Source organism: Amblyomma maculatum, chromosome 2 (assembly GCF_055883805.1).
Source record: "Amblyomma maculatum isolate TAMU_Amacu chromosome 2, ASM5588380v1, whole genome shotgun sequence".
NCBI lineage: Eukaryota > Metazoa > Arthropoda > Arachnida > Ixodida > Ixodidae > Amblyomma > Amblyomma maculatum.
The window spans coordinates 34,065,328-34,082,117 of NC_139345.1; the positions used below are offsets into that span (position 1 = coordinate 34,065,328).

The 16,790-nt window shown below is 44.7% G+C and overlaps 2 protein-coding genes across 3 annotated transcripts; one reads left to right on the plus strand and one right to left on the minus strand.

Moving 5' to 3' along the window:
* Positions 1–82: 82 nt before the first annotated feature.
* sau (Golgi phosphoprotein 3 homolog sauron) lies at positions 83–8,816 on the minus strand. The gene is made up of 3 exons (XM_084593758.1): positions 8,470–8,816; positions 5,662–5,908; positions 83–1,304 (listed from the first exon to the last, which is right to left on the minus strand). The coding sequence occupies exons 1-3, from the start codon at positions 8,644–8,646 to the stop codon at positions 880–882; spliced, it is 849 nt and encodes a 282-aa protein (XP_084449884.1). The 5' UTR covers positions 8,647–8,816; the 3' UTR covers positions 83–879.
* A 158-nt stretch (positions 8,817–8,974) lies between these two features.
* Positions 8,975–15,500, plus strand: LOC146198317 (tRNA (adenine(37)-N6)-methyltransferase-like). 2 transcript variants are annotated; one of them, XM_084593760.1, is made up of 4 exons: positions 8,975–9,311; positions 9,394–9,537; positions 10,159–10,348; positions 14,617–15,500. In XM_084593760.1, exons 2-4 carry the CDS (start codon positions 9,432–9,434, stop codon positions 14,909–14,911), a joined length of 591 nt encoding a protein of 196 aa, XP_084449886.1. In that variant the 5' UTR covers positions 8,975–9,311; positions 9,394–9,431; the 3' UTR covers positions 14,912–15,500. The 2 variants fall into 2 exon arrangements, with proteins under 2 accessions (XP_084449886.1, XP_084449885.1); XM_084593759.1 differs by having other exon boundaries at positions 8,980–9,311; positions 9,416–9,537; positions 14,617–15,485.
* Positions 15,501–16,790: the final 1,290 nt, after the last annotated feature.

The window sequence follows — 16,790 nt, forward strand, 5'->3', positions numbered from 1 at the left end:
AGACGTCCTGTAATAAATGCAATGCCATCCTGCGGTAAAAATTTTGAACCTCTCTATGAATTGAAAAACACAGGCCATTCAGTCGAGCGCAGCGTTTTATTTACAATCAGAACGACAGGAGAGCCACCTTTTACCAAAACAATACAGAAAAAAAAAAAAAAAACCCAGCTGGCATTGAGCTACTGCAGAAGGCGCCAAGCTCATGGCAAGAGCCACACCCATAGGAATGAAAAATGGGCCCAGCTATGTACACGGTCAGACCATCAGTAACATGCGGCACAAAGAGCATACTGGGGGTTCCTTTGCAGAGTCAGGCCGCTGGTGCTCTGGATTAGCACAAAGGTTGCCTGCCGCACTCCCACGGGAAAAAAAAAAAAGACACCTAGCTGGTCCGGGGCTTAGGAGAGGCTCAAGGGGGGCAAACACTCTTGGTGGGGAGGCACTGCCCATCCAGGGGTCACCTGACCTTGTTGCAAGCTTTTACTTAACATGCCACAGTGCTGTCTCAAGCAATTAAACCACAAGAAAGGGGGAGAATGTAGCTTTCGTATTACTAATTGCCTGCCAGTACAGGCAAGATACAAAAATAGCAGTCATGAACTTGTCCCTAGGGTATAGTGCACATGAAACTAATTAATGCCATGAAAGGCAACAATGCATAGTCAATTTTTTGCTCCAATTCCTTCATTTAAGCAGACAGCAGTGAAATGCATAAGTAAAAGATTGCAGCCCCTCATGCCTCCCCCAAGCCTACTCCAAAGACAGGCATATGACCAGAGGCACTCGGTGGGGGCTGGCACCACACCAAGGGCGGTTAGCCAGCCCCTTTGTTCCCCCATCCTCCTCCAGGGCGCAGGGGTCGTAAGGGGCACGGCTGAATCACTTGACGAAAGCGGCAAAGACACCCCAGAGGACTTCATTGGCGTTGGGTTTGGCGGCTTCGGCCTCCATGTCGAGCTCAAGCAGCTCGCGCACCCGGCGCATGGCCAGCTCGTAGTCGTCATCCGAAAGAGGTGCAAAGGCATTCTCCAGCACGTCAGAGGCATGCGCCAGCACTAGCAGTGCCAAGAGTCGCCGGTCCATGCGCTGTGGGTCATTGACCCAGCGGCTCAGCACAGCCTCCTGCACTCGGCGCACTAGCTTGCCCTTGGATGTCTGGTCCACCAGCGGATGTGTGGTCATGTCGAAGAGCAAGAAATTCTGCTTTTCGGTGGTCAGCACCCCCTTCTCCACCAAGTTCTTGGCCAAGCGCTCACGGACATTGCGCAGTTGGTAGCGCAGCTTCAGGGGGTTCCATGTCTCACCTGCACACCAGCAGACAATAAAAGACAGTAGGGGAGCAGTTAGGCTTTGACAGAGCTACTATCTTTGACAAAGCTAGCTTTACAGGCTTTACCAAACTTGCCTAGGCCATGTGTAAAATTTGCTCTTACTGCTTATGGTTAGTTGTGGCCGACTATTGTAGCAACATGAACAGCTGGGAACCATAAAAATTCCCTGCACACAACTCGATAGCCTTGCACATGTAATCAGCTCCTTTAGCTAATAAATAATTTGAGGCATCTGCACATGTATCCAGCTCCTGTAAACTACTTTCTGAAAAAAGCCAGTCTCCTAGAAACGTGCAGAATCACCATGATACACAATCTACCACAGAAGCCAAAGCAATTGCTGCTACCAATTTTTAGTAAGATGCTGAACAATAAAAACAAATTTCTGGACAGTGCTAACTACTCATGCTTTTTCAGTTGCAATATTCTCATGCTTCAGATAACTTTAGTTCTGCCAGTTTTTGAAGACTATCTTAAGGAAGGAAATGTAGTCGCTTTCTGGAAAGCAGGGCTGAGTGTGTGGAGACAATGTCACCATCAGCCTGGGCAACTATGCCCACTGTGGGACAAAGACCTTTCCTTTACTGCTCCAAGCGGCCATGTCCTATGTCAGCTGCAGTTACCTCATCCCCGTAATCTTCCTAATCTCATACGCACTCCTAAATCCATGCCACTATGCTACCATGAATGACCACTGGTTACCTTTCTTTAGCATTACATGACCTGCCATAATAATAATAATAATAATAATAATAATAATAATAATAATAATAATAATAATAATAATAATAATAATAATAATAATAATAATTGGTTCACAGGAAAGAAAAGGCGCAGTATCTGCCACACTTGTTCTGTGGACACCTGAACCACACCATAAGGGAAAGGACGAAGGTGGAAGTGAAAGTGGAAAGAGAAAGGGGTGCTGTAGTGGAGGGCTCCGGAGTAGCTTCGGCCACCTGGGGATCTTTAATGTGCACTGACATCGCATAGTACACACACCACTTCATTTCGCCTCCATCGAAACGCCGGCGGCGGTCGGGATCGAACCCTGGTACTCCGGCCTGCCCCAACCAATTTTTCTTATTTCAACAAAAACTGACCGATTCTGCACTCTTCCTGCCTCTTATAACTACCCCTATCATTATCCCTTTCTGCATTTCCCGTATTTGCCCTTAAGTTCAGGCTTTCCATCATTAGCCTCAAAAGTTTCTGCAAGTGGAGGTGAGGTGAGCTTCCTGGAACAGCTACAACCTCTCCAGATAGCTCGAGAACAAGGCACAATCTGTGCCACTGTACAACCATGTCGAGTGCTCGGCTACACGCTCGCGTGGTGTAGCTCATACTGAGCACAATAGTACAGAGCTTCTCCATTTCAGGGGTACCCGACTCTTTTCATTTTCAAAAATCACCCAAGAGTGTAAAATAAGAGAAGAGACCTTTTACTTGGAAAATTGCCTTGCAGAGCAAATGAGTTAAAGGTTGGCGTAAATAGCCAATTGTTTGACTTTTTTGCAACCTTAAACAGAAAAGGGAAAGTGAGGATTTTCATCACAGTAAATATAACCACAACAGCGGTGCAGAACTAGCTGTAACACAGGCGTCATACCTACTCTTTATGCAGGGTCAAGAAGCTGTTAAACTTGGCCCCAGAAGCATTCGTTCAGGTACTGTTGCAGCAAACAGCAGAACGATTACTTGTATTCTTTTCAGGGCTCATTTGTGCCTGAAATGAACTCTAAGTCCTACCGCAGTAGTCTAGTCTGACTACAACCGCTGCGGCGAGTTTGCACAGCCTCCACCATAGCCCCGTTGATTGGCACGTGGCCATGCCTCTACACTGTAGACGCTCGGACCACTGCTTGCTGCACACGTGCTGCTCTGGAGTGAGATGCGCGTGGTGCTATAACCGCAGCTAACATTAGTACAGAACACTAATGTATCAAACCTAGAGGGGAGGCTGCGTGAGCATATGAGTGGCATAAGCCCTGCAATTTAGGAATAAATTTTTAAACAGTAGTGCGCAACAATTTCAAAACAAACAAGGCATTAAAGAAAGAAGGCAGCTGATGCATACATTCAGGAATAAATAAGAGCAATCTGCACATGCACCCTCCTCAAAGCACTTCTACTCTGCACTGTGTGCCCTACAAGCAAGACAGCCAAATTTATTTATGGCACCTTTACATAAAAATGAATGCAGCCACCTCTTCATTGCCAGCCTGCTATGAATCCTAAACAGTAGTGCTCATGGCAGGACCGCAAAATGCTAAATTCTGTCCATCATTCAGTCCTCTATCCTTCAGAGCAACAACCAGGGGCTTTAATAGATTGCTACCAGCCCGGTAATGCAGCTGCTTCCAGGAAGCAGTGGCATCTTGGGAGTGCTGTTGACATCTGTAAAAGGGCTGAAATGGCAAGTTCAGCAAGTCTACCTTCTCAGGTCTAGCTTTAGACGCAGATGTGCCCAGAGCAGAATGACGGTTTGGTTTATACAATTTAATGACCCAAAGTGATTCAGGCTATGAGTGACGGCGTAGTGGAGGGCTCCAGAAGTTTCTACCACCTGTGGTTCTTTAACGTGCACTGACATTGCACACTACATGGGTGCTTGCTTTTCGCCTCCATCTAAAAGCGACCGCCACAACTGGAACCGTACCGGCATCCTTGGGTTCAGCAGTCGAGCGCCGTAACCATTGAGCCACCATGGCAGGGCTCAGAACAGAATGAAAACAGGCTACTATCTGCCAGAAGCAGCTGTTGTCACACTTTTTTGTACACTGAAAATAGTTGCTGTCATGCTACACAAGGAAATTTGCAAGCTGCATAGCTGTGAAATCATGAAATTTTCTTAGGTCAGCCAGAGAAAACTGACTTTCTAGTGGAGCAGCCTCATATGACATGGTTGTGTTCTCTGTGTACTCTACCCCACAAAAATCACAAGGCTAAACTTTCGACAGGTAACCCACAAACTGATGAGAACCCTGCAAACCTATAATTGATGTTTGAAATAGTGAACATAAAAATCAAAATTTAATGCAGCACAAGTCTCCTCTTGGCAACGCCAGATTCAAGCCATCAAGAAATTTTGCAGCACCACAACCTGTCACCACTAAATGCCCTGGAATAGGCAACAAACAAATCACTACAATTTATTGAGCTGCAGCACAATTTAGAGATAATAAGGGAACGACATATTTGTGCATAAGTCTTTCTTGCGTGTCTCTACTGGACTAGTTTTCACTGAAACGGTCTGTGACTTGTTCTAGTTGCCACAATTATAACCATAAATATGAACAAAAGTCCTATTCATGCGTGGCGAGGCAACTCTGGTGGACAAAGATGGCTTAGCTCCACACACACCCAGTGTACACATTTCCAGAATGATACATTTTTTCAAATGAGCCAAACCTAACTGCTATGAAGCAGCAGCACTTTCCTTCAGGCTTGTTTCAGACAAGCCTCCAAGACGACAACTGCAGACATTTCTGAAACAACAGCTTTCACAAAAAGTGTTGAAATGTGTACCTTATGCCTGAAGCAACAGAGCAAGGCAAGGCAAAAAATTTAGCGGACACATATCTGCCTTGAAGGGTGCAACGCAGTAGCATTAACAGCTCATGTCTGCAGGTCCCCTTGCAAATCCTTAATCGTGAGCGTGCACTTTCTACTCGCCTAATCACTGACCCCTTAATTTCTGCCTTCGTTTTCTCACACATACTCATAGTCATCAGTTACCTCATTATGTGAAAGATCAACCTGCATAGATATAAAGCCCCATTTTAACCAAGCCACATCACTGTGCCTGCGTGCGCTAGGAGTAAGGTGTCCGATTCACTTTCCGAGGGTCCTGGTGGGTTTGATTCACATCTCGCCTTTCATCTAAAAGGAGCTGCATGAGTTGGCTGCTTCAGTCAACACGGTGATGGCACGTGGCCTCGTGATGCTGCACTACTTGGCAAGCAAATAGTGCCTGGCCACGTCACCTGCCAACTGCCACCTGTCAGACACACACTCATGACTTTTCGCTAACAATGCCAATGATGCCAGATTTTCTAAAGAACAGAGCCTTTAACGCTATACTGGTCAAATATTACGTAGATCAGCAGGCATGAGCTGCCATTGTAAACAGATCGCTTTGCGTCCGGCATTAATGATTCTATTTGTGTCTGCACTGTACTGTGATGGTTTGTATGATTGCTTTCAAAGCACACTGATGTACAATACATGAATGTCACTTACTGCAGCGAGACACCATGCCAAATGCTGCAGCACACATGTTGCTGAAAGCAAGAGCTGAGAACGCAGCCTTAAAGGGGTGCACGCATACCGCTGAGGTAGTCAATCCAAGCCTGCAGGGTCTCTGGGGGCCTTGTTTCCTTCAGATGGCGCAGTGCCTCATCCAGCAGGACATCGCCTGTAGGTGTGTCCGAGCGCAACAGCACCTTGCGCAGCAGTAGCGACTTGCGTCGCACGCCACACCGCTCCAACTCAATGCGGCCTCGCAGTGCGAGCTCCACTAGGATACAGCCTCGCAGGCCAGATGAGATGCAGTCATTCCAGAAAGAGGTGTAGCCCTGCAAGTGAAGACAGGAACACTACAGTATACTATGTGAATAACTTGACAAGTATACATTAGTGAGCTGACACAGTTTTAGCTTAATAGTTTGGTTGAAGAATGGTGTTGCAGTCATTAGTCAGAGGAACTTTTGGATAATTGTTAAATCGTCTTAATGCCTCTCAGGCATTTGACTATTGACATTGCTTGACATGTTAGCCACCCCTAATGCTTAAAATTGATGGATACTGCTATTTATTTGCATTTTCATCACATTACTTGTTCTTGTACTGTGGCAAGACAGTGCCCCATAAAGGGAGTGGAGACCTTGTTTAAAAAATAAAAAAAGGACAGTTTCAGTGAAACTAAATTGTTGCTCCACTGCAATCACTTGTTGCTACAATGCCAACAGGCTTATTCCAACCAGGCGAACACTGGCACGAGCATGAGACACGTGCCAGCTGCAGCAAGCCTCACGCAAGCGCGCAGCCAAGCTAACAGGCCTAGCCACTGCATGGGGCTACCGCCTACATCTCCCGACAGAAAGGCTATCTCTTGGGCGAAATGGTGCAGCGTCCCCACCTACTGGGCTGATGGGAGGCATCAGCGCAGGCTGTTTGTGAATCTCTCGGAGAAACTGAGATCATGGGGAACGTTAGCGCCTCTTCTGCTTTTCGCGCGAGCATGCAGCCACTCTAACTTGCCTAGCCACTGTGTGTGGCTACTGTCTACAACACTTGTCTTCCAACAAGTTTCTTATTTAATGGGTTCCTGGTCAGATCTCTGGTAATGTAATGCAAGCTGACCGGAGTAGGAGGTTCAAAACGATTCTCAACGGCTTAAAGTGAGAAATGCAAGCATTATTTTCTTTCTCATATGAGCTCGAATAAAAACCACAACCTTAAGCCAGAGCTTGTTTTAAAGTGGTTATTGCGGCATTTTTTCTTGACTGTTCGTTTTGGATAGCATTTATAAAATCTCATAAGCTATCTATTATTACGACAAAGCGAAGTAACCAGAATGAGGAAGAATACCATTTACAATGCCAGAATATACAGGTGTGGTTAAAAAAATAACTAATAGTAGTCACAGGGTCTTCATTGACCTTTGGACTCCTGAGCCGCCAAATAATTATTAAAGTTTATTGACATATTATAGCTGATGTAAACCAAAAGTAAGAATGATATCTGCTCACTGCAAATATACTGAAGAACAGCAAGCAACAGTATGTTGCTCACACAGAGGTGTGAGTTACAAAATATTAATATTAATATTAACATTAATATTTTGTAACTCAGTTACAAAATATTTCCCCCCTGCTGCTGGAGGAATCAAACTCTGAAGATTTTAGTCTGCAAAAAGTGCCAGCCAAGTTTTCTACTATGATTATGACAGCCTCCACGCCGGTGAATCTGGCATAACCTTACTAACAAAATATTGTAAAGCAACTGCAAGCTTGTCAAAGTAAGTTTCAGCTGAAAAGTGAACCTTTAGTCCTTTGCAATCATAAGCACCAACTGTCACAGCTGTTCCACATCTGTGACAAGGAGGCAGTTATACAGTCTGCTCAACGTGCCTGTCAATCATGTCATTTGACATAAAATCACCAGTAAGCATTTGGTACACTCTGTACCATAAATAACACTTTCATAGTGAAGTGATTATGCTTCGTTCACACTCTACATCAGATTTGTTAATCTAAGCGTTGGTGTGCTGCTGTTGCAAGAATAAATGACCACTGACGCGTTTTGGATAAAATTACTTACATCCAGTTTAATGAATGCCTCATATTGCTTTACACTTATTTTAATGAATAGCGCAGCACGTCGTCACTAAATGTCTTGCATAATATGTGATCATAAACGCCGTCGCAAGTAGTACGTCAGCACAAAGCCAATGTCTGCGACTGTCACGAATATCTGCTTGGCTTTCGAGACGCTGCTACCCCCCCTCCCCCACGACACCTGCAATTGCCTTGGCAGCGCAGAAGACGGGAGAGCACCGTTATGCGCGGCACACACTTTTCGGGCCCGCGCAGCTGCTCCGTCGAGAGGCCCGCGTACTAGTTGGCAGAAACAGGTGGACAAACGGCATGCCTATTTCTCTTTCCCGAGAAATGTGACGGGCGTCTATCAGGGCCGCTACTTGGTCCCCTCCCTTTAACACGTACTGCAACTCGCCCGGTTAACTCACGCGAGTGAACAGCTGCCGAACAACAGCAACGCTTGTAGACAGGAACAACAGTAGCTATGAATGTGGGACGCATTCTAACGCAGTTGTTCAGAAATCAAGAACGGTCTACTACATTCCTTTCGGTAGCACGGCGTTGCCGAGCGCTCAGCTGCACTGACCAGTGGCGGAGCATTAGGGTACGAGCATAAAAGGGCGGCAAAGGCCCTGCAATCGCTGCGCAATCATCCCGGCGGCCCTGACATGAGTGTGGCTACAGAGCGCGTTTGCGAGGTTCAGTCGTTCAGTTGTGAAAGCTATGAAGGCAAACGAGCGACCGGAAGGAGACTGTGCATTCCTCTCGCCTAGCTGCTCAAGGCACGAAGCGTTCAGAAGCGCCGGATTACTTGCCTCTTTTTCTTTGAGTCCCAAAAGAAGCACTTCTTCCATTAGAGTCAGACGCGTCTCCTTTGAATCGACATCGTCCTCGCTCTCTGGTCGGTTCACAGGTTCGTCCACGTCTTTGCTCCGACCGTCCGGGTTAGAACAAGCGTTCTTTCTTTGAACAAGCCCTTCTTTGCGAAGCATTGTCCCCGGTCGATGAGGACTTTTCAGGCAGTGGACATGCAAAGTCTTTCCCCTAAACACAAGGTTTCACTTGCCAACGCGTACTGCACAAATACATAGCACACACTCCGTTCACGTATACAAGAAAAACCTAGCAGCAGCAATGGCGGACAATGACGTCAAGAATCACTGCTTGTTCCCCGCAGGTTGCGCAGGTCTCGTATTGACAAAGAAAAGGAAAATAAAATGTTTTGAATTCATCAAATATAAGAGTCTATTTACTGCTTATAACTACCATTATTTTGTATGAAACTAATAAATGTGCATTGTAATAGGTTAGCCTTATAAAAGCGCATTTCATGGAAATAATGCCAGAGAGCCGCAGAAACCGAAAGCCGTGAAAATGGACCCGTAGCTTAGCATGGAGACCCGCGGGGACGTGTAGGCAGGCTGTAGCCGCTGTAGCGAAACCTTGCTGTAATTCTGTAGTAGCTGCGGCTGTACACACTACGACTCTAGTACTACATATGTAGCGCGGGTACTCGACAGATTTGATCAACGCGAGGTATGGCCAGTATGGCTGCAGAAACCAAGACCCTCGTGACCATGTCGCAAACAGAGTCGTCACCTGTTGAAGTTCTACAGCGACAGCTGACAGTTTGCAGGAGTGAAATCGCCAATTTGCGGTAAGCAAGCATTCTCGTTTTCCAAGTGGCCGCATGAAATTATTTTCACACGGCATTGTGTCGTCTTTCACTGACATAACAGGTGTACTTGTGCTTTGTTGCAGTGCAAAGGTTCGAGCAATGAGCGCGCAGTTCAACAAACAGTGTAACGAACTCCTGCGTGTTCTCGAAAGCCAACGTAAGGGCGTCGGAGTCGTCGCAGAGGTAGCAAAGCCACCGGTCGATGGTACTATTCTAACATTTATTTCGACTCATTCGCGGTGGCATCCAATTATGCGAGCTTAAAGTACCCTGGAATGTTCTTTGCATACCGCAAGATAACTTTTTGTACATTAAAACAGTGCACATTTCTAAGATTAACGATGTGAAAACAGTGATTTTGCGAAAATTTGCTGCGAGTTCTTTTCCTTCATTATAGCAAAAAGTTCGATGTGATGTCATTTCCTTAAGTCATGTTCAAATGTAAATGCATATCTGTAAAATATGTGAAGGGGCATATATATGTACAGTTAGAGTGATTGAATTCAATATGTATCGCATCCACCGTGGTCGCATCCGTGTAAAAATGGCAAAAACACATAACCTACCCGCACTCATGAATAGGCTTTGGGCCCTCATTCATTCATAACCTTTCATTTTTAGCCAGCCAAAGGACGAGACACAGGGAAGAAGAGGACAGGACAAGGCTGAACTAACAGCTAAAAGTTTAATGAACGAAAGAAAACAATGAAGACTCCTGTTTCTTCCCTTCCCTGTGTCTCGTCCTTTGGCTGGTTAAAAATGAACCCTTGCCAACTTGCCCAGTCGTCAACCTTGTTGAATTTCATAACCTTTCAATTGATTGCAGAATTAAAGAACAAGAGGAGTTTTCAATTCAAGCCTATAGGATATATTCAGACAGCATTTCCTTTCAAGAATGGGACCCCACGTCAGGGTTGCATCTGTCCCAACAGCCAGGCCATTTTGACATTGGACAAGCAGGTTTTCACTTGCCCCGAGCATAGCCTGGAAGGGCTAGACAAGTTTTCCCATGTCTGGTAAGCTCTTTAGTTAAATGGCAGATTTGGCACTAAGTGGGTGCACAGAGTGTAAAAAACACAGACACCAAAGGCTAATATTAGCAATTGTTTTTATTACACTGGCATATCTTCAGGGGAGAGTTGATCATTAAAGCATGTATATGTTACCAAATTGGGATACTGTTGTTTTAATGTGAGTGAAAAATCACGATCATGTCCCTGAGAGGTTCAGGAATGAGACGCCGTGACGTTCGCCAGACCACTAATTCCAGCCGGCCTCCAGGTTCTTCACACCTTCCAGATGCCATAAAGCCCAATCATAGCAGCGAAATCATAGCGCCTAATATTTTAATTCACTTCAATAGTCAGTGTTTTGGCACCGATGTGAGCTACACATGGCAGGGAAGTTCGTTAACGGATATGACGTTCTTCTCGCTTGGGCGCTGCTTTGTTGATTGTTTAAACACGCACTTTCGATTTTACAATTGAATGTTCAAGTTACTATGCAGAAAACAAATAAAAGGTGTTGTAGTTCCGAGTGTATTCTTGAAGTGCTTGTAAAGATAGGGACTGTAAACTCAGGTAAATGCGGTGTTATCAACAAGCGCGGTGTGGAGCGTCTGCTTGCTGCAATGATGGTGATGGTGGCTTTGCCCTTTGTAGCGGTATGGTTCCTACCGCTGCCTTCTAGCTCGGCGGAGCCAAAAATGTTAAAAAAGAAACAGAGAAAAAAAGAAAGAAAAAGCCCGCCAATTCGCTGTCCAGGCTCTACGGTCATACTTAGATGCATACTTAGGTTATGGACTGATAAGTGTATGCTTTAGTTAATGGGGTTTAAAGTCACAAAAAAACTCAAGCTATGAGAGACGCCGTAGTCAAAGGCTTTAAAAAGTTCGACCACTTGGTGTTCTTCAGTGTGCACTGCAGCGCATGGCACCTTGCTTTTCGCCTCCATCGAAAAGCGACCGCTCCAGCTGCATTTCGATCCCGCATCTTTTGATAAGTGCAGTGCACTATAGCATCTTCAGTGGAGGTGGCGATAAAGGAATTTCTGCGACCATACTCAAGTATGCAATTAGTTTTTGAAGTAATAATTTGTTGTGAAAATTTAAAAAGAAGGTTTTATGAAACACTAATGCCAAGACTTGTAACATGAGACAGAATTGACGAGAGTACTGCTGAAGGGACAGAACACTGGATTTCATGCGACCATTTTTCTTTTGTTCGGCACAATGGAAAGCTCTTTCTGTCTGAAGTAGTCGATTCCATATTTATAATTTTTTTTTAGAGAATCGCTAAAAAAATTGTGCTGAAAAATTTTTGACCAGTTCATGTAGGCCAATACTAGAAATACATAAGCATTGAGCACGATGACGATTGAGGGTCGGCATTAGTAATGTACCGAAAGCTAATATGAGCCTTATAAGAAAGTAATGAGACATATTTAGTGTGTGCGTGCGTGTGTGTTATGTTCATAGAGTCACATTGAAAACCTTAAAACATATTTATTTCACGACCTTTCTGAAGAATGGTTGCGCTACGACCGAAACATCGAAACAAATGTTTTAAGTTTTTCAATGTGACTCTCTGAACATACTACTCAGTTGCTTATATATATATACTGTAGCGCTCTTGATGTCACGACGTAAGGCAACGCTGCTGCGACCAAACAACAATACACTCAATCTAGACAGCAACTCCGCTACCATGCACTTCTTCTTCGTCCTCCTCCACTCTATATATGTGTGCGTGTGTGTGTGCACGCATGTGTGTGTGTGCATGCGCGTGTGTGTGGAAGGAATGTTGTGACAAACTCTACTGTTCAAAAGCTGTCCCGACGAAGGCAATGCCATTCCTGAAACTGTCGACGAAATAAACATTCAAAACGAACAGTCACATTTGTCGTAATGTTCTATTCGAGTAAACTGACCTTCAAAACTTCTTGGATATATATATATATATATATGCGCTGTTAAGTGTACATATACAGAGTAGAGTCAGTTTAAGTTTCTATGCTGAAGGCTGTTATGGCACAGTAACTTTGTCAGTAAAGATTTTAGTCAGACGTGGTCACGACTCCATCGAACAAATTAAAAATGCTAAGGTGCCATCTAGTGACAAATGCTAAAAGCACATCATGGCCGATGTGAAAAGTGTGTCAATTTTTTTATTATTAGAGGGTGAACTGGAGGGTTCAAAATGTGATAAAAAAATGTTGAGCACTCCTGAAAAAATAACGCTGTGCACTTAAGGTAATCAGATATTTTCCCGATATCGTCACGCGATGTTCTACAATGGCTGTGTTTCACCACAAGAGGTTAGTTTGGTTTGTTCTATGCAATTTTCAATGCCAACTTAAAGTCGTAAATCCTCATTTCTCGGACTTTGGAGGGCTCATTCCGTACAATATAAGGCATCACCTTTTAATTACTACCATAATTTCGTGACACGTTTAAGCCAGTATTCGGTCCTTTTAATTTAGTAGTATCTTGACTATAAAAACTATATTCCAAAGCTACACTGGATAGCAGCTTCCAAACATACTCCTCTTCCCTTGTGGATTTGTGGTCTGGTAAATGTAGAGGGATCAAAGTTAAGGAACCCCTGAAAGAGTACTTGCAGTAATACTCTAATGTAAGAAATCCCTAGAGGTAATATTTGCAAGTATTCAAGTAAAATTTTAAAGCTTTGCATGGAGCCTATAATTTACAAATAATTTTCAAAAAGTGCTCCTGGTGGTCGCTCACAACCGATTAGGGCGACACATCCAGACTCACAAACCTACCTGATGTCATCGGGGCTTGCTTGGTGTGCCTGCGCCCATTGGACGCTCTCAGGTGATGCGGGTGGAGCCCAGTTGCAGCTTGTTCTCTTTATTCGCTCTTTGCGCGCCGGTGTGCATTGAGTTGAGGTCAATCGCCCATATGTTCTGTGCTAATGAAGGTAGCTTAAATATTTTTCCGATGCAGAGGACTGATGAGATACTTATTTCTCATGGCACGTTCAATTTTAGTAAATGGCTTTACATGGACCCTTGTTTAAGACATACTATATGTAGGCCTTGCTGAGCTCATGGGCAGCAGCAACAAGAGTAACAGATTTGAAATACAAAATATTGCTTTTCCTTTTCACTTTCACTTTGATTCTGAAACGCAGTTGTAATACAAAACATTTTTATTTTCAGTTCATGGCTCAATTCAATTCAGGTGCCGGTAGGTTTCTGGTTTCCGCTAGCACAACTGCCACCACTGCCATCAGTCAGCAGCTCTTTGCATAGTCTTTTGAAAAACAGTAGCTTGACCCCACTTTACGAACCTGCATGTGCATCATGCCATTCAGAGGGCCAATTTACTGATGTCACCTTCTAGTACTAAGCGATAAAAGTGACGTATCTGGTCACAATAAATAGTCTCTTTTGCAATAATGCAGCTGCCATTTTAAACTGGGTTGTTGCATGTGCAGAAAGATTTTAGGTTAAATGACACCTGAAGTGATTACTGTTATAGCTCGCTAATTCAACCCATGTTAATTTGTAAACCCGGGGAATTCAGGCGGTGAGTCAGGTCCCGGCCAATAGCAGTGCAGATAATTTTTACTGGCTTGTTTACAGCCTGCAGAATTGTATAAATATATATATACACTAGCATGGATCCCTGAAAGGGAGCATCAGGGCAAGAATGGCCCGGCTAGCAATTGTTCAAATATCCTTGCTCAAACATTGTACGGTGCTGCCTGTGCACCACTATGCATGTGCATAGGTATTTCATAACTATGTTTGCATAGTTATGTCTTCACATTTTTGGGCTTTACCCCAACCTGTGACCCGGCTGCGTCTGTAAGCCAACAGAATGCAGTTCGTGTGGTTGAGCGCCCTCACCCACGATGGCATTTTTACGAGGCTGGCTTTGGTGCGACCGTGCCACACTGCTATACATATATATAGCAGAAGACTATTTTAGTTAGAGCTGTCTACTTCATCATTCCTGACAGCGTGAAAGCAGTGCATTTGACAGAACTGCGAAAAATCAAAGAACACAACCACTGCCCAGTGTTCACCAAATTATACTAAAATGTAATCTGTTCTTGAGGGCCGCTTGTTAATTCAGAATTTCTCCGAATTGGACGAGGTTGCCTGTGGCAAGCAATGGGCATTCCGAACCTCTGCCAGAACACCTTGGATAATGCTGGCACTGACTGTACTTTTATATAAATGTATAAATGCTTTTCTTATTGGCTGCATTGCTTTGTTCGAATTAATCCAGTCCCATGTTGTATACTTTGTGTAGGTTGCTGTCAGTGTTTGACCGCAATGCCAGGAAGGAAGGCTCGACAGGGGCCTTCGCATACCGGAGTAAAGTTCAGCCACCGCGCCTCGGTGGCCAGACCTGGGGCGTCTTGGCCAGCCGGTCCCCACATCGGCCCTGCCCAGTGGGGTTGACCCTCGCACGCCTGGAATCTGTCCAAGGTGGAGCTTCAGACATATCCCCCTTTTCTTGCCTAAGCAGTAGCCAAAACAGATTGTACGCATATTCCATGGTATGGCCTCAGAGATGTGCACTTTTTATTTGCATTGCCAGCTAAAGTATGTTCATTTATCATCTACTGGCATGATTGACAGTATAGGCAGGCTACCATTTGCTGCTGCACTACAAAAACAAATACTTTTGCCAGGAACAGTCAGTTGTGTAAAATGTGCTTCTGATCAAATCTCGGACTATGCACAATGACTTTTAACTTATTTTTTTCCCCGCATGAGCTGCATCTCCTAAGGCTTAAGGATGCTGTTCTAGGAAAAGCAGTGCAGCATAGAGGCAGTGAAGCCCCCATAACACATGCCAGCATGCAATCTTGTGTTCCGCGCGACGATGTGGCTTAAAACAATCACTGAATAAAACCGAGAGCACGATAAAAATAGCAGATGACCACAAACATGATTTGAACGTACAGCAAAGTGCTCTGGTCAGCTGCCCTGGTTGTTGCATTATACAACTGAATTATCACATATTGCACATGTAAACAGCCACTTTCTTGCATTTATCAACTTCCATTCTTGCAAGGTTCTTGCGCAGGTCAGTCCCATGCAAATGTCATGCAGATACTTGCACGTGCAAGCCAAAATTTCAGTGCATGGCCGCATGTTTTATTCGTGCCACGTAGCAGGTGCTAACTTTTTGAAGTGCTTCGAGTCGTCGCTATAGGCTCCCAAAGCATCGCTGGGCGGCGCTGCGGCTCCTGATAGGCAGCGCCATCTGTGGCAGAAAAATACACAGTGGGGCGCCGCCGGCTTGGCTCGCTGCCTTCGCGGCAAGCGCCGCGCGCTTTCTCTCGCACGAGCACGCGCCCTGACGCACCCCCGCAGGCGCATCGCGACATGCCGCCTGCATTCTGTCTTGATTATTGGACAACCTGCCGCGTATTTCCATGGAGGAAACGTAATTATAGGCGAGAAAATTTTTATTCACGTTTGTACTGCACAGCAGACGACAGACGGCGATGAGTAAATACTGATTGTGAATGCGTTTCCCACGTTAGCGAAAACGTAGGAAGTGTATTTCGAGGTAAGTCTCCTATGTAATTATATTATTGTATATAATATGTTTAAAAACTGCAAAAGTATTATCAGTACTCTAAAATAAAGCGGCTCGCTCGTTGATCATCGTTTTGGCCCGTAGCATATGAGATACGTATACGGTTTTGTCTTTATTATAACGACGTTACTAACGCAAATCTTGCAGTAGAAGAATAAGTTATAGTCCGAAGAAGGTGTTTCTTCAAAGGCACGAACGCTAGCAGTCTCAAAAGCATATGTGGGCTCCACGCGCTGCACGCGACATAACCGGCTCGCTGGCTCGGAAGGCAGAGGAAATCCAAGCTTGTACTACAATCGTGTTTTATTTCGGTTCTTATTAAATGGTTGTGCTTCATTTCTATTTGGATTGCATTAACGAAACCTGTGACGCGAATAGGGTGCTCCGCGCGAGTATTGTCAATCGAGCCATAACTAGGATCGCTTTTGTTTTGCACTTCCGACATATTTTCGTTATGAATAATAATAATGTTGGTTCATTTATTGGCTAATTTGCGGAAATCTGCAAAAGAGTCTCAGCTCAGCAAGGCATGTCCCCCCCCCCCTTTTTTTTAAGAAAAAAAAAAGGTCTCGTTCCTAGATATTTTCTTGGTCTTAGGGTACATTCACACAACATTGTCGATTGTGGACGTCGCTCGCTGGATATCTGTTGATTTGGTTGCTTTCAGAGCACTCGCAAAGCAGGGAGAGAGCACAGAAAATCGGCAAAGCAAGACATGCAGTTAGCGAAGAGCTGGATATTCCTCCACCCCCTTCGCTTTGTATGCATGGTGTTAAACCACTGTACTCTTTCGATGCCTCTCCAAGCCGTCTTTGTCAACTGTCGACATTTCTGAGTTTATGGAGAAGGAGGAAATTAGCTCTTTTCGTTTC

Excerpts from the sequence above, each read along its gene's own strand:
- LOC146198317 (XM_084593759.1), top strand. The coding sequence starts at position 9,193 with ATGGCCAGTATGGCTGCAGAAACCAAGACCCTCGTGACCATGTCGCAA. Across the intron at positions 9,312-9,415 it reads AGTGAAATCGCCAATTTGCG|TGCAAAGGTTCGAGCAATGA; the intron begins GTAAGCAAGCAT and ends GCTTTGTTGCAG. Across the intron at positions 10,349-14,616 it reads GACAAGTTTTCCCATGTCTG|GTTGCTGTCAGTGTTTGACC; the intron begins GTAAGCTCTTTA and ends TACTTTGTGTAG.
- sau (XM_084593758.1), bottom strand. The coding sequence starts at position 8,646 with ATGCTTCGCAAAGAAGGGCTTGTTCAAAGAAAGAACGCTTGTTCTAAC. Across the intron at positions 5,909-8,469 it reads TGGGACTCAAAGAAAAAGAG|GGCTACACCTCTTTCTGGAA; the intron begins GCAAGTAATCCG and ends CTTCACTTGCAG. Across the intron at positions 1,305-5,661 it reads TTGGATTGACTACCTCAGCG|GTGAGACATGGAACCCCCTG; the intron begins GTATGCGTGCAC and ends GCTGGTGTGCAG.